The 18889-nt window shown below is 35.6% G+C and overlaps 1 protein-coding gene across 1 annotated transcript; it reads left to right on the plus strand.

Moving 5' to 3' along the window:
• Positions 1 to 9250: 9250 nt before the first annotated feature.
• On the plus strand, positions 9251 to 18506 carry LOC121387165 (angiopoietin-1-like). The gene is made up of 3 exons (XM_041518191.1): positions 9251 to 9365; positions 17221 to 17564; positions 18192 to 18506. The coding sequence occupies exons 1-3, from the start codon at positions 9251 to 9253 to the stop codon at positions 18504 to 18506; spliced, it is 774 nt and encodes a 257-aa protein (XP_041374125.1).
• The last annotated feature ends 383 nt before the right edge of the window (positions 18507 to 18889 follow it).

An 18889-nucleotide genomic window follows, 5' to 3' on the forward strand; every position in this document is an offset into this window, starting at 1 on the left:
TTTATGTTTCTAAGGACTTACAGCAAAGCGGGATGCACCGTCATTATTTTTTAACAGATAGTGTATTATTAACAACACCACTATAGTATCCTCGGCTGTTGGATATCAAACACGTGATAATTCTGGGACGTAGTCTTCAGAGGAAACCTGCTACATTTGCAGCAAGATATCTTTTATATACATTTTTCCACAGAGAGAATAGCACATATCACAGCCTTTGATATACCAGTCGTGGGGTAATGGTTGTAATTGGGGACCACAATCACATAAAACACTTTTTCATAGACAGAACAGCACATACCACGGCCTTTGATATACCGGTCGTAGGGCACTGATTGGGACAGGGAAAAACAATCAGAGAACAGGACAACACGGCCTTTGATATGCCTGTCGTGGGGCGCTGGTTAAGACGGGGGTAAACAATCAGAGAAAACAGTTTTCTACATAGATAACAGGACATAACACGGCCTTTGATATACCAGTTGTGGGGCGCTGGTTGGTAAGGGACTAACCCTATGGGTCTACAGAGGACGTTCCATCCTACAACATAAGCACATTATGCGGGCGCTCTACCGAGATAATTTTTAGGTGCCCGCTGGGTCTGTTGTATTTTGTTTTCTCTATTCATATTTCTTTATAAAACGTTTATTTTTTGGGTGGTTGGTTCATAAAAAAATATCCTCCCGCCGCCCCCTCATGGAACATCCACACCACCAATTATCCTTTTTGTGGTCTGTGAGTGGCAGTCTTCTTTTTGAGCGATGAAGGAACGATGTCGCTGTATTGTCCAGTAAAATATCTCGTCGGCAGTAGCTGTCCTACTAGAAACAAGGTACTTGAATTAATCACCAGTTTGCCAAATGCCTATTCGATTCTGCATTGTGCAGAGATACGGTCTTTGTGTCTGGATAACGGTTTAAATTTAGGATGTATATATTTCAGTATAAATATATATATGAGTGGGCAGTTTTCTTTATTTCTGCAGTTGCAGTTTTCTTTTGGTGTTACGCTGACTGGATCTTTAATGATTTTGTCAACGGACAATGCCAAGCAAGTTCGATAGTATACAAAGCAAGCGTAACAACTGGCGCAATATCAAAAAGATACATCGGTCTATCTGGCGGTAATTTCAAACAACGATATAACAATCACACGAAATCGTTCAAACACGAAAAATACTCGAAAGAAACCGAGCTATCAAAACATGTCTGGGAACTAAAAAAACAGCGAATAAATTATGAAATAAGCTGGCAAATTATCAAACAATCGAACACGTACAAACGAAACTCCGGCCAATGCAATCTGTGCATTGAGGAAAAGCTCGCCATCCTACAAACAAAAGACAAAAATAATCTCAACAAAAGGACTGAGCTCATCTCAAAATGCCGTCACACCAGCAAGCTCAAACCACGCAACCGCAGTACATAAAAACCCTGCAATCTATTCACCAGTGTCAGCTATTTGAACCCGCTCCGGAGTTGGTCACTGGCTAAAAAATCCGTAGTGGGCGTGCCTGAACCTTCGTGGATAGGGGCACGTTAATAGAGTTTCCCAGTTCCCAGCTACTTGAAGATCGTCGAAGGGCGTGAAACTCTGAGTAATAGCGTAGGACCAAAGTGCAGTATATATATTTATTACATGCTCTACTCTCTTTTAAAGTATTGAGCACCTTTCAAGCCTTTAACGATAACCACCAGTATTTTATATATATATATATATATATATATATATATATATATATATATATATATATATAATTTACCCATGATATCCATGTCATAAACCCATGTGATAATTTACTTTATTAACCAGGTTAATAATGGTATGCAAATTTGCAAGGTCTCTAGGTAATATGTTGCTGTGGATGGGTCATTTGCTTATACGCCAAAAAGACCCGTGTACCTGAGCGTAACGTTTTCAAAGATTTGTTTAAAATGCGTGACATCAAACTAATCGTGATGACGTCATATTATCGATGGCGGCGACTTTAGTACTGTGGTTTACTAAAACATTAATTAAAATGTTATTTTAGAAGTGTTATAAGATAAATAGAATTCGCCACTCGTGTTTTTTTTAATATGTAAAATATCAACCTCGTCTAGTTAAACAAAAGACTCCACCATTTCAGCATTTGGTAATTTTCACATAAAGTCTTAGAGAGGAAACCCGCTATATTGTTCCATTAGTAGCAAGGAATCAAGACAGGTTAGAACATACCATGGCCTTTGATATACCAATCGTGGTGCACTGGCTGTAACGATAAATAGCCCAATGGGCCCATCGACAGGGATCGATCCTAGACCGACCGCGCATCAAGCGGGCGCTTTGCCACTGTACTACGTCTCGCCCAGATCCTGTTGGATGCTTCTCTACTATGTCTTAAAATATAAGATAGCTCTGTTATATATCATATAACATATAATGTGTACTATATAGTCGAAAAAAACACATACTTATTGATGTGTTTTTCTTTTATTACATTTCAGGAAAATACATGATTTTCTTACTCTACAAAAGACCCCAGATTGATAGACGAATTCATCTATAAACACAACATTTAGAAACAACATTCAAACAAAGAACTTAAAACCAAGCTGAAGGTCAGTAAGTTTTCCTGTTTTACGTATACTTATACAAAAATTATGCTAGCCTTGGCGAGTCTTATTCTGGAATTGTTACTTCCCTTGATGGTGATGACAAGTGGTGCTATGGATTACTACAGGGAGATCAAACGGTGTACTTCAGTTGTACCGCTCACCACCGTGTTCCAGTCGTTTCCTGTGACGTCACGGATTAGATGCGCTGACGTCTGCTCAGCGACGAGCACGTGCAAGGCGTTCAGTATGTCAACTGACGGGACGCGAACGTGCAGTCTGCACAGTGAACCACCAACTGTTGTGACGTGTCCGGCTGCTGAGAGACACTTCCAGAAAGTGAGTAAAACTAAACTAAAAAACCCCTAAAAACTAAAAAAAAAAAAAAAAAAAAAACTACATGAGACCATGCAACAAACAAGAGAGAACATTTCAATCCCTGTACCTCCGCCTCAACCATCAGCATTTCACACATATTTTCTTGTTTTTACTTTTATTTACGTGTGTAGCTGATTTCCCATCCCATTCAGTGCACTCACCCCCCCCCCCCCCCCCCTCAACGACTGGAATATCAAATATGATAAGTGTATGCTATCCTGTCTGTGGGAAATTGCATATGTAAGATCCCTCGCTGATTTTGGTAAAATGCAAGGGGTTCCCTCTGAAGACATACGTGTCAAAATAAGCAAATTGTCTGACATCCAATAGCCGATGATTAATAAATCAATGTACTCTAGTGGTATCGTTAAACAAAACAAACTTTTTACTATATATACATACACATACATACACACACACACATACACACATAAATACATATATACATATAGACCGGGAGCCAAGTGAGATTTAATTGTTGCGAGAGTTCCAAAAGGTTTGAGGTGGTTGAGGTGTGGAGGGACCCCAACTGACTACAGAAACCCAATTCTTAAGTAAATATAGTGCGACAGTAAATGGGGGGCGCTACTGAAATTACCCCCAAAATGGCGATTTAATTGTTGTGAAAGTTCCATCCAAAATTCCTTTGTTACTTATTAGAGGACATCTCACTGAGCCCAAATCCAGAACAGAACTTTATTTCACTCAGGCCACTATTCAGCAGCATATGAGGTACATTAACAATAATTATATGACAGTGACAAGATGGGGTTTACAGGAGAAAATTTACATGTACAATATCAAAACAAAAAATGTAGAATATGCTCACCCGATTCAGAATTACCAATTTAAGAGAAAAAAAAAGAATGCGGGAAAGTGCACTTAAGAAGAGGTCAAATGCTAATTAGGGATTTAATTGTTGTGAAAGTTCCATCCGAAATTCCTTTGCTATTTGGTAGTGGACATGTCACTGAGCCCAAATCCACTGCTTAAGAAAAATATTTTGCGGGAAAGGCTACTTAAGAAAGACTCTAATTAGTGCTAATTAGGGATTTAATTGTTGTGAAAGTTCCATCCTTGGAACCAAATGTAAAATGTAGAGTTTGCTCACCCGATTCAGAATTACCAATTTAAGAAAAAAATATTGCGGGAAAGTGCACTTAAGAAGAGGTCAAATGCTAATTAGGGATTTAATTGTTGTGAAAGTTCCATCCTTGAAACCAAATGTAAAATGTAAAGTATGCTCACCTGATTCAGAATTTCCAGTTTAAGAAAAAAATATTGCGGGAAAGTGCACTTAAGAAGAGGTCAAATGCTAATTAGTGCTAATTAGGGATTTAATTGTTGTGAAAGTTCCATCCTTGAAACCAAATGTAAAATGTAAAGTATGCTCACCTGATTCAGAATTTCCAATTTAAGAAAAAAATTATTGCGGGAAAGTGCACTTAAGAAAAGGGGCTAAAGTGCAAAGTTCTCCTTAAAACCAAATGAAAAATGTAAGTATGCTCACCTGATGAATTTCTTTAAGAAAAAAATTATGCGGGAAAGTGCACTTAAGAAGAGGTCAAATGCTAATTAGTGCTAATTAGGTTGTGAAAGTTCCATCCTTGGAACCAAATGTGAAAGAAAGAAATGTTTTATTTAACGACGCACTCAACACGTTTTATTTACGGTTATATGGCGTCAGACATATGGTTAAGGACCACACAGATTTTGAGAGTAAACCCGCTGTCGCCACTACATGGGCTACTCTTTCCGATTAGCAGCAAGGGATCTTTTATTTGTGCTTCCCACAGGCAGGATAGCACAAACCATGGCCTTTGTTGAAACAGTTATGGATAACTGGTCGGTGCAAGTGGTTTACACCTACCCATTGAGCCTTGCATAGCACTCACTCAGGGTTTGGAGTCGGTATCTGGATTAAAAATCCCATGCCTCGACTGGGATCCGAACCCAGTACCTACCAGCCTGTTGACCGATGGCCTAACCACGACGCCACCGAGGCCGGTCGACATGTGAAATGCTCACCCGATTCAGACAAGATAATGACTTATAGCATCAATATGAAAGTTTTGTTTTTTTCTTTAGAACATGGACATGTAGTATATCAATGGATAGCTTTTGGTGAGTATTGTACAGATAAGTCAATATTATGTATGAATATGGTATACAGAGTCATAAAACATGTTAATAGCCATTTTTAATTAAATATAGTTTTAAAAAGTCTCTATTTTTCCTTCTAAAAACCTATGCGGATTTAGTATATATTACCCAGTATACAATTTATATATGCCTAAAGTATCTCTATTTCTTAGGTAAATTAAGAGAATATACGGCATTTTGCATTATAGTGAGCATACTATATTACCTGCCCTTAAATATTATGTGTGCATTTCAACTAAAAGGTTTTACTCAATATTAACATCATCATCCAACTCATCATCATCAAGGACAAACGTGCGTCTTTGATGATAAAAACATGCCATTTTACATTTTAGGACATATCTTAGGAAATATTTTTGAAATAGCAACATTAGAGATTTATTCGGTGATTGTTGGCAGCCATTTTCAAAATGGTCATTTTGGCTGCCATGGAAGCCATTGTAGGTGTCAGAATTGAACATACGAGTATTTATTGCTGTATACACATTTAATAACACAGATTTACATATATAAGTCCGTTACATATCTTGTAGTTTACTGCTTAAATGACAATTTCATGTTGTTTTTTCTTTAAATAGCTAACATAGTTTATACTAGACTAGTATTTCAAGGGCAGCATCAGAATTAATACCACCAAACATTTATCGGAGAACACCTCTTGGTCAATACCGATGCACTTCAGAAACAATCTGTGGGGAACCAAATGTGAAATGCTCAACACCACACAATTCATCGGGAACATACAAATCCTGATCTAAATTAAGAGCTGTAACCAACAGTGTTTGAACGCAGAAGAAGAAAAAGAGAAGGGTTATGTCCACCATATCTCTTTGGGGAAAGTGACATACATATTTAATTATGTTGCGAACATCGCAGGATTCATATTACACTGGTTAGTACATATGCCCAATGCACATATTGCAGGCATGATCCTCGTAGGTAATATGAGTCAATGTACCAGGAATACTTTTTGAATGGTATGGTTTTGACGAAGATGAAATTATTTCGTGGCTATATTCCACGATAACCATCAGTACCACCCCTGAGAGGAATGTGCCTATCATTTCTCTTGTATTCCTGTTTTTGTAACGCTGCCTATTTATCACTCAATGTGTGTAGTGAAAACGGAAGTTCGCATTCTGAATCCCAACCAAATATTCATAATTATCCTGGACCACCCTTTGTATGCCAATGACAAACGTATTGAATGTATATGTCTATTAAGTCATAGTGAATAACACTTAATTGTGTTTCTCGGATGTCTTCATATGAAGATGGCAACATTCAAAGTGGTAGCAGATCTATATTCTTGATGGTAGTGAATTAGACTATGTCCTAGTGGAGTTGCCTCTTCAGGATCGACAGACTCCTTTCCCAAAAGTCACTAATGTGACGCATCCCCACCTTCCTACAGTAGAGGACATGTATGATTTATACTTCATCAGTCACAGACTGCTGCAATCATAGAGCTGAATCATGAACCCTGTTCCAATTTTGTTTTTCAGTTCTGCAGTTGGAAAAAAAAAAAAGCTCTTTTTTTAAGCATTTGAAAAGCAAACTTCATTGTGCATACAAGTATTTTATCATCATTGGTTTCTTGAAACAACACAAACTAGGTGACTTTCAGTGCATTTGCAAGATTTGGCGACACTTAATGAATAAAATGTTGATGTATATGCTGAATTTTGGCAGGGTGCTTCACAATATAAAAAACAACAACAACATGATAACCATTCTTTGCTGTTGCTATTGACCAGGAGCATGAGGAGAATAATGCTTCTATGAAAGGTGGTAGCAGAGCTGGAGTCATCTATGAAGATTGGTCAAAAGTTGAAATATCTCAGACACCATGAATAGACCAAATACACACAGAAGACATTTCTGAGAAATATCAGATTGGGACATATGGAAAATGTATTTAAAGAAAGCAGCAAATAGATGAGGTATTGAAGTCAAAGTTTTCAATGATATGATGAACAGACTTATTAAGATGGGCAATGACAAGTATGGTATATTTATGAAGGAATGGCTTGTTTCTTAGATCGTTTCGAGATGAATAATCTTTTCTTCAAATGACTTCTAGTTTATAATAAATGCAAAGAACAACAGCATCTGTCTTGAAGGAAGACTGTTCCAGGCTTTATTACATTTCTTGTCAAATACAGACACATTTTGCTTTAAGTAGATGATGTTGTCAGTGAAGGACATTCTAAAATCCAAATACACACAATGGACAGTTTTCTTGGTTCTGCGTTGGAGTAACATAGAGCTAGAAAGTTTGTTTTGTTCAATGATTGGCTAGTGGATGTCAAACATTTGGTTATATAATCTAAGAGGAAACCGCTATAAGAGTTCGTTTTGGGTACCAGGCGGGGCACTGGCTGAGGCAGGAAAAATCAATCAGAGCTTGGGTTCACCTAAGGGATTCAATCCTTCGACTCAAGGATCTCAGGTGAACGCTGTACTTACTGAGTTAGATCCTGCCCCCAAGGAGAGGTAGAAGTCAGTGTGGACAATTCTACTGTAGGCCATAAATGCATGTCAAAAATTACATTTATGTCGTTGCAAGAAATGGTGTTGAAATGTTTCAAGGCTTTTCTATTATGCAGAGACATGTCAGTTTGTTACACAAGCAGATCCTGGTGGTACAGGGGGTGTAATCACTTTTATGACATACTAGTATTTGCTGTATTGTGACAGGCTGCATGGTCGAAAACTATTTGTTATTAACACTTTAAAAAAAATCTTTAATATATTTTGCCTTGCAACAAGGGGCCATCTATAAAGTACATTTGCCCAGAACGGGGGGAGGTCGGGAATTACATGGAGAGTGTACATACGTCAAAATGTATTATTTTATTGGTGTCAGATGGATGCAGTCCATGCTCCTAATTGTGTCTGATGTACTTTTTTCAGCGTCGAAGATTAATTTACACCTGAACACGCGCGTCTGTGTATGTATGTGGGTGGGGGGGGGGGGGGGGGGGGGAGAGAGTAATGATCAAATATACAAAAGGTGTACATGGAGCAGAGGTTATAAAAAAAATCCCCAATTTTGAAAAAACCCACTTTATGGACGGTCTCCAATTAGCAGTCTGAAAAAAAAAACATTTTACAGTGACAAGATGGCGCACATCTCTAAGCAAAACAAAATGCTATTAACATGTTTTATGACTCTGTATACCATATTCATACACAATATTGACTTATCTGTACAATACTCACCAAAAGCTATCCATTGGTATGCTACATGTCCATCTTCTAAAGAAGAAAAAAAAACCTTTCACATTGATGCTATGTCATTATCTTGTCTGAATCGGGTGAGCATTTCACATTTGGTTCCAAGGATGGAACTTTCACAACCATTAAATCCCTAATTAGCACTAATTAGAGTCTTTCTTAAGTAGCCTTTCCCACTAAATATTTTTTCATGAGTAGTGGATTTGGGCTCAGTGAGATGTCCTCTACCAAATAGCAAAGGAATTTCGAATGGAACTTTCACAACAATTAAATCCCTAATTAGCACTAATTAGCATTTGACCTCTTCTTAAGTGCACTTTGCCGCAATATTTTTTTGTTAAATTGGTAATTCTGAATCGGGTGAACATACTCTACATTTTACATTTGGTTCCAAGGATGGAACTTTGACAACAATTAAATCCCTAATTAGCACTAATTAGAGTCTTTCTTAAGTAGCCTTTCCCGCAAAATATTTTTTCTTAAATCTTTATATAGTAAATGGTCGAATAGGAGATGACAGAAACATTGGAAAAGTTACTTGTAAAGGTAGCAGTGTGGTTGACTATGCCATTGGCACCCATCATATATTTAAAATAGCTAATAATTTTCAAGTGTATGAGTTTGACCCACTTCTGTCAGATGTACACTGCGGCCTAATACTTACCTTGAATGTAAACGAGAATGCTGCATGTAGTGATAACGATATTCCAAATTGTATTATATACTCAACAAATAACAAGCCTAATAAGTGGAAACCCGAAGCGTCTACTGAATTTAAAAATAGCATTAATAAAGACTCACTCGATAACATACTAACAACCCTAAACAACTCGTCTATTGACATCCAAACACGTGTCGATAATACAACAGAGACAATGAAAAACCTATTTTTAGACGCGGCTGAATCAACTCTAGGTCAAGCACGTTCTCGCACGATCAACCGACGTGCAAAACCCAAAGGTCACCAGTCACTGTACGGAAAGTCGCATGGTTGTCGAGTACTCCGTGGAAAATATCATCAGGCTAAAAAGAATTACAACTTAAAAAAAACATTAGAAAATAAACTAAGACTTATTAATGCAAGTAAATCGTATAAAAAGTCGTTGATAAAGGAACATTCCGTAAACAAATTCAATATTGAAAAGAAAATGCGTAACTTAAGAACAAATGACCCCAAAGCTTTTTGCAAATTACTAAAACCACAGAATGAAGAAAATAACTCCCCCCCCCCCCCCCACTTGACGATTTTAATTTTTTTTTCAAAACTTTAAATGAAGGCGAACCGGACGAAGACGAAATAAATATAAATCTGGATAACATAGATACACACAGTGAAAATGTTTTAAACACAAATATAGAAGAAGGAGAAATATTATATGCTATAAAACAACTGAAAAATGGCAAGGCACCTGGAATCGATAATATTATAAATGAATACATTAAAGTGACTGCCGACATGATGCTTCCAATTTATTCCAAGTTATTTAACATAATTCTCGATAACAGTGTTTTTTCCAAATGAGTGGTTGACGGGGGTAATTAAACCCATTTTTAAAAATAAAGGAAAGGAAATCGTTTACTCCCTGAAAACTATAGGCCGATAACGCTGCTCTGTTGCATCTCGAAACTATTTACGACTATTTTAAACAACCGATTAAATACCTTTATTGAAGAAAATAATATATTAAACGAAGCTCAAACAGCTTCCAGAAAAGGTTACTCTACCACTGATCACCTATTTAATATACATTCATTAATCGAAATTCTGAAGAAAAGAAAAAAGAAATTATTTTGCGCTTTCGTAGATTTTCAAAAAGCATTTGATCTAATCTCTAGGACATGTCTTTGGCAAAAATTGCTTAAAAATAACATAAATAGAAAATTCTTCAAAATTATCTACCAAATGTATCAAGGAATAAAATATTGCATTTGTACAAACAATGAAACAACAGATCTATTCCCTTGCAATATCGGTGTCCGCCAAGGAGAAAATTTGTCACCTGTTTTGTTTTCTATTTATTTAAATGATTTAGATAATTACTTAAAAAGCCACAATTGTACTGGGGTATCTATAGGCACAGATGACATAGCAACAATCTCGGAAACCATTCTTTATTTTCTATGCTTATTATATGTCGACGATACTGCGCTTCTCGCAACAAACGCCTTCGATTTACAACAATCCCTTAATGCCTTTTCACAATATTGCAATAAATGAAAACTTAAAGTTAACGTAAACAAAACTAAAATAATAATTTTTAATGGTATTTCTACTGACTACAAGAAGGTATTTACAATAGGAAACCAAACACTCGAAAACGTAAAAGAGTACAAATATTTAGGGTTAACTTTTACCAAATTAAATAGGTTTAAAATCACCAAAAAACTGCTAACACAAAAGGCGACAAAAGCAATGTACTTTATCCTATCAAAATCTAAAGACAATAACTTTTCAGTTGAATGTAAATTAAAATTATTTGATTCAATGGTTGTCCCGATTCTTTTATATGGATGTGAAATATGGGGCCATGAAAATATTGATATTATTGAAGCTATTCATATTAAATTTTTAAAACACATCCTACCAGTAAGGAAAGGAACCCCACTATTCATGATATACGGTGAACTTAGAAGAAAACCCCTTAAATTAATTATCCAACAAAGGATGATAAGTATCTGGGCCCGAATTGTTTCTGGAAAACAAACAAAAACATCCTTCTTATTGTATAAACTAATGTTACACGACTCTAACATATCTGGATATAATTATAAGTGGATAAAACACGTGGAAAATATATTTAACCAACTAGGTATGACCAGTATTTGGATGTCACAAAACTTTTCATCTATACCACTACTTATTGATCACAAAACAATCAGTACCTACAACAATGGAATAGCGACATAGCTTCATCATCAAGGGGTAAAATGTACACCAAATTTAAAGAACACCTAACATTAGAAAAATATATTATAAAATTACCACAAATATCCTGGACTACGTTACTAAAATTTAGAACATCAAACCATTACTTACCAATCGAAACAGGACGATGGAACAACACCCCAGTAGAAAGCAGACTATGTACACTATGTAACAAAAATGACATCGGAGACGAATTTCACTATCTACTTACATGCTCTTTCTTTAATAAATCCCGAAAAAAATTGTTAAAGCCATATTATTATAACAAACCCAATATGCTGAAATTTAAACAACTATTGACAAATGACAAAATAAGTCTTCTAAAAGAGTTGTGCAAAGTAACAAAAGAAATTACGGATAAATTCGGTAAACCTTAATAAGAATTGTCTCCCAAGCTTATGCTGTCTTATTCCGACTACTACTATCCATGTTTGCATATATATATATATATATATATATATATATATATATATATATATATATATATATATATATATATATATATATATATATTATTATTACTATTAGAAATATATTTTATTTTGTATTATTATTATTATTAGAAATTTTTTGTTTTGATATTGTACATGCAAATTTTCTCCTGTAAACCCCATCTTGTCACTGGCATATAATTATTGTTAATGTACCTCATATGCTGCTGAATAGCGGCCTGAGTGAAATAAAGTTCTGTTCTGGATTTGGGCTCAGTGAGATGTCCTCTAATAAGTAACAAAGGAATTTTGGATGGAACTTTCAAAACAATTAAATCCCATTTTGGGGGTAATTTCAGTAGCGCCTCCTATTTACTCCCGCACTTTATTTACTTAAGAATTGGGTTTCTGTAGTCCCTCTACACCTCAACCACTTCAAACCTTTTGGAACTCTCGCAACAATTAAATCTCACTTGGTTCCCTGTCTAATACATACATACATACTACATACATATGGATGCCTCAATGGCTCAGAGCGCATCGTGGTTAGTCTGCAATTTCCGGTGCCCAGCAACGGCATGTGACAATTTGTGAGGCCAAACAGGATTTAATTATCCCCTGCGCCAGTGCGTTAATATCTATGTATGTAACAGTCAACCTCAACATACATAAAATATATGGATATGCATACATCAACGCATACATACAGACATACATACATACATACATACATACATGGAAGCTGAATATAGATATTCATACATCAATACATACTAGCCAGTGCCAGGTCTGCCCACTGTTTCATGCACGTAAGCGGGATCGACCGCGTAGATTGTAGGCCCCATGCATATGGTTGAGTTAAAGAACTTCCTTTTTATGGAAGCTTCGATAGCTCAGAGCGTATCGTGGTTAATCTTGCAATTTGCGGGCGATTCGGTGCCACAGGTTCGAGTCCTAGCAACGGCATGGGACAATTTGTGAGGCCAGAAAGGATTTAATTATCCCCTGCGCCAGTGCGTTAATATCTACATACAATATATAGATATTCATACATGAATACATACATACATACATACATAAAATGAAGATGAAGATTGATATGGAATAGATCCAACCAACTTGTATCCAACAGAGACCGTTTTACCCTTTTGTCAATCGTGTATTGACCTTTTAAAGATACCATTTCGAATCCTATAATAGTTGTTTTTTGTTTTTATTGTACTCAATTCTAAAGCATGTATCACGACTAACTCAGAAAACATCATTTTCCCCATTAGATTCGTTTTAAATAATCGATAAAAACACGGTTTATACTTAACGCTTCACAAACAGATGTATTGCTGGGGATTCACTAAAACATGTACTTTGACAATAACTATTCTACGAACGATAATAGAACAAACTTATTTTGACAGTTGGTATTCTGCCTGAAGACAAAACAATTATTCATTAGAACCGTAAACATTCAAAAACAAATTTGTTTCCAAGACTAGTTCCTTTGAATAAAATTGTATTCTGTATAGAGGAAAGCACTACAACCTTAACTGAAGAGTTTTTTCATTACAAAATCCTTAAGAATTTAGCACGTGGTATCGTCTTTATTCAAAGTGCTACTAGGTGAATTTTTTTAATACCAGACTATGTTAATGGTTTTTGAGACGATATCGCGTACATTAACATTTCCAGTGTCGATCTTCGACAAAAGATAATCGATGAATTGCAGTATAACTAAAATCAAATAGAGTTAAAATCTCTATATAGAGGATTCGTCACTAGTGTTTTTTAGTATGGAAAATATCAACCAAGTTTATGTTAATCGGTATTTGTCTCGGCATAGCCTCAACATATACTGATTAACTAGACGAGGTTGATAGTTTCCATACTAGAAAACACGACTAGTGAATTCTATTTATACTATAACAGTTTTAAAATAACATTTTCATTTGATATTTAGTAAATCATCCATCGGTAATGTGACGTCATCACGATTAGCACAAATTAGTATCTCGTCCAATACGGATTTTCACCATAACGTGAACTCGTACAATGAAATTCCATATTGTAAACAAAATTGTATAATAACCGTTTTTATTATTCATCGTTCAGTTAATTTCTTAGTTTTAAAATAATAATTGCAATATCATATTGTGTCACTTAGCCGAGATTTTTATGTCAGTTACTTTTAATGTGTTATTTATCTTGACAACGCATCAATTTTGACGTCATCTCAAATTGCATGACGTCATATTAAACTGATGCAGTGTAATAGAGAAAATTTTCATATATAATTAAGGCAACAAGAAAATCTGTTAACATATTTTATTGGTGAACTATAATAAATATAAATGTCATATCCTTGCGACTCAGGAGCTCAGGCAGTGTTAAATCAAGGATAAACGAAAATAAACAAAATTGATGTCCCTTTATTTTGGTATTGAGCACGCACATCCAATAGGGCTTTTACAATTCAATATGGAACGTCCATTAACACTTTTGGGAGATCTTTGGGTACAAGATCGGTAACTATTGTTCGATCACGTGTTACAATTGAACCAATTTGATTGGAATAGATTATATAGATGTATAATAAAACAACAAACTGTTAAGTTTTATACCAACTCAAATCTTAGTACTGTCAAACTTTTATTTTGTCTAATCTGAAAACGAGGAGGAGTGGGTAGTAGAATCTGTCCCGGTCATTGTACTGTAATAGTTCCTGCAGTTTAGATGATGGAATTGATGGAAATATTCACCTAAAAATTAATTAAGAAACCCTGCATTTGCCCACGGCAATCGGCAATGCCGTGGAGTTTTTAATTTTCCACGGCACGTTTTTACCTTGGACTATATTCAGGTTTTTTTTTCAATGACGTTCCAACTAGCTATGACCATGTGGCTCATACTTCGCAAATAATCGTGAATATTGAATTAATTAATTAATTAATTAATGTTTAACGACACCCCAGCACGAAGAATACAATGGTGCACCACGACTGGTATATCAAAGGTCGTGCTATGTGCTATTCTCTCTGTGGGATGGTGCATATAAAAGATCCCTTGCTACTAATGGAAAAATGTAGCGGGTTTCCTCTCTCTGACTAATTGTCCTAATTACCAAATATTTGACATCCACTAGCGATGATTAATAAATCAATGTACTCTAGTGGTGTCGTTAAACAAAACAAACTTGTTTATTTTACAGCAAACGGATGCGCCATGTTTAAACAAGGGTGTGTATAGTAGTTTGACAGACACCTGTCAGTGTGTTGATGGTTACATAGGAAGTCGCTGTGAGAGGCTAATGCAAGGTACGTGCATACCTGTTAATTGGTGTCAGAAAAACAGACGTATAAATTATTTATTTTGATATTTATTTTACCTAATATTCAAAACATGTAATTAAAATAAGCATATTTCGACTTCAATATATACACAATTACTAATGTAATGCAAATTTATATATGCATGTATATATGTATATATATGTATGTATTTCTCCATAATCAAACCGGACTAAGCATTACATATCGATCAGAATTATTGGTCCAAAATTGCATTTTTGCTTGCTTACCCCTCCACTATACAACATGGTGTAATACATTAAGGCAATCCGTTTTGAAACGTATCTTTGGTTTTCATGCTTACCAGTGATCGTACTAATGATATTTTGGGTTCAAAAAAGTATATCTTTTTGGGACACGTAAAACCCTCTTTTTTTGCACGATAGCCACATCGGCTCCCTGAATAATAATGAATTGTTTTTAAATCATCGATTATTTCCATTTATTTTCCATTTCTGTTCTTTCAGTTTATTCAATCGTTTCTCACAAACGTTTAATTAATTAATTAATTAATTAATTAATTTATTTATTTATTTATTTATTTATTTATATTTGTGTATTTATATATTTATTTATTGAAAAATTGCAGTCGCCGTTTTTTATAAAATTTAACGTTTATAAGGAGATGGCATCGTAAGTTGGATAACTTGTACCCAATCATTTTGTATGTATGTATGTATATATATATGAATGAATGAATGAATGTTTAACGACACCCCAGCACGAAAAATACATCGGCTATTGGGTGTCAAACTATGGTAAAATGCAAGAAAAGGGTGATGATCATCATCAATATAAAAATTCAACAATTAAGTATATATATATATATATATATATATATATATATATATATATATATGTGTGTGTGTGTGTATACAGTGTGTGTGTGTGTGTGTGTGTGTGTGTGTGTGTGTGTGTGTGTGTGTGTGTGTGTGTGTATACAGTGTGTGTGTGTGTGTGTGTGTGTGTGTCAACTCGTTTTTTTCATGTGTTTAGTGTGTGTAGAGTGTGTCAAACTCGTTAGAACTACACTGTTTACAGTTCCGCCAGTCCATGCTGTACATTCAAACTTTCATCTATAAACTGTACTAGTCTCAACTCCTGTTGTAGCCATTTTAACTGTCCAGTCTAGAAATCCAAACTCCTGTTACCAATTTATACAAAAAATTATTAATCCAGTTTAAATATTCAAACTCATATTTTTTTAATAGTACAGAAAGTTACCTGTCCATACACTGTGTACAAAAATTAACATTTTTAAATTCAGGTGTACATAAAGTTACCTGTCATTCTCAATATTCAATCTTTAGTACAGAAACCTACTAGTCTATTCGCAATTTTCAAAATGTTCTCTTTTGCAGTTCGTTTTAATTGATAAGTCTTTCCTCAATATTCAAACTCCTTTTAGTGTGTACACATTCCTACCGGTCTATTTTCATTATTTAAAATATGTTTAGTTTGTACACATACATACTCTTCTGAATGGACAAACTCATTTTAGTTTGTACAGATAGCTACCGGTCTGTTCTAAATAATTAAACTTTGTTTCAGATGATACAGTTGGGGTGGGTTTTTTTTTTGTTTTTTTTTGTTGTTGTGGGGTTGTTGTTGTTTTTTTGTTTGTTGTTTTTTTTGTTTTTTTTTTTTTGGGGGGGGGGGGTTTCAGACTACAGAAATTTACTAATCCAGTCTTAGTATACAAACTCTATTTCGGCTTTTAGTTTGTAGAATATATTCTCATTTAAAAAAAAAAAAAATTCCCAGATTACTTCTTCATTCTTAATATTCAGAGTATGTTTTGTTTGTTTCTTTTTAGACTGTACAGAAACATACAAGTTCATTCATAGTATTCAAACTCTATTTTTTTAGATTGGGGTGGGATTTAGCTAAGTCGGTTCAGTGCTCACTTTATTTGTCTGCATCGCAGGATCTAATCACCTCGGTGGATCCATTCAGCTAGTTGGGTTTTTCTCCTTCCAACCAGTGCACCACAACTGGACAAAAGCCGTGGTATGTACTTTCCTGTCTCTGGGAAAGTGCATATAGAAGATCCCTTACTGCATTAAAAAAAAAATGTAGCGGGTTTTCTCTGATGATCTAATGGTGTCATTAAACAAAACAAACTTTAATTTTTAACTATTTTTCAGATTGTTCAGAAGGATACGAATCGGGAATGTACGACGTAAACAAAGCGAAACTCTGGATTTTTCCAAAGTTGGCTCCAGTTCCATTCAAAGTTGAATGTTGGATGAAGAATGTCGGAGTAACTATGATGCAACACCAGCTCTATGGCAACGTCAGTTTTGCGCGGTCGTGGGCAAGTTACAAGTCAGGGTTTGGATTTTATTTCGGTGACCTATGGCTGGGTAATGACCCCGTGTATTACATAACCAACAGTCGACCTCATACACTACGGATCGCCGTCGTTACCTTGACGTATACGTATAACCATGTGGAGATGGTACGACATCACACCTACACCAACTTCAGCGTAAGTACCTATCTCAAAGGCCGTGGTATGTGTTATCCTGGTTGTGGGTTGGTGCGTATAAAAGATCCCTTTTGCTACTAGTCTGTTTCATGGGGCAGAACGTAGCCCGGAGGTGAGGCGCTCGTCTGATGCGCTGTCGGTCTGGGATCGATTCCCTTTAGTGGGCCCATTGGGCTATTTCTCGTTCTCGTTTTCTCGTATATCAAAGAGAAAGTTTACAAAGGATATTAGATTAATTGGGCTTTTTCTCGTTCCAGCCAGTGCACCACAACTGGTATAGCAAAGTGAAAGTTTAATATGGTTTCATTATTGAATAATTCGAGGAATTCTGCCACCAAGCAAGTTTCTTTGTAATATTTTAACTTGGCAAGTAGTAGTAATTGTTTGTTGTTGTTGTTTTTTTTTGTTTTTTTTTGTGTTTTGGGGTTTCTTTATTTTGTTTTGTTGTTTTGTTTTTTTTGTGTTTGTTTGTTTTGGGGTGTTTTTTTGTTTGTTTTTTTGTTGTTGTTGTTTTTGTTTTGTTTTTTGGGGGGGTAGGGGTGGGGTGGGGGGGCTGTCCCTTTTCAGTATTTGAAGAAAGAGTAGAGCAATGCCACATTTAATATATGAATACTGTCTGTCTTGCAGATATCTGCCGAATCAAGCCAGTACCGTTTGTCATTCTCCACCGAAAGTACAGATACCGATCTGGGCGACTGCTTGACGATTTTGAAAAACACGCCTTTTTCCACCATTGACGTCAACAACGTTGACACGTGCGCCTCAGATTTCAACGCTGGTTGGTGGTTCACGGCAGGAACGTGCTCTGCGTGCAACCCCAATGGCGTCCTGCGCAGAGATCTTGTCTACTGGACACATAACGTCAAACACACGCACTGGACACCCGTACCACACAATTTTGGAATTTTAGAAATGGCAATGCTTCTTATAGCCAGCCCGTAAAGGCCCCCACACCGCAGCTTGTCCGGGGTTTATGTTGAGGATAATAAATGAGTTACCAGTTGTTACCAAATTTATGGACCGAGTGAAATAATGTTCAGCTATTTTTTCTCTAAAAGCCTTTATTTTCAATAAACGATATAAAGCACTTTACGCAGTGTTCTGAGTATTGCTATAACTTTGTAATTTAATTACGTTCACAGATAATTTTCAAAAACAAAAGTTTTCTTTATTCTGGTACAAAATCTATAATGAATTACATTGTTATAAATTTAACACCAAAAACAAGTTCATGTTCAAGTTCTTTATTTGCTTTGAGTTTTACAACTCATCAGCTGGATACATAACATAAATAATACAACATAGTTATACAAAATACACACGTG

This window comes from Gigantopelta aegis, chromosome 13 (genome assembly GCF_016097555.1).
Source record: "Gigantopelta aegis isolate Gae_Host chromosome 13, Gae_host_genome, whole genome shotgun sequence".
Classification (NCBI taxonomy): Eukaryota; Metazoa; Mollusca; class Gastropoda; order Neomphalida; family Peltospiridae; genus Gigantopelta; species Gigantopelta aegis.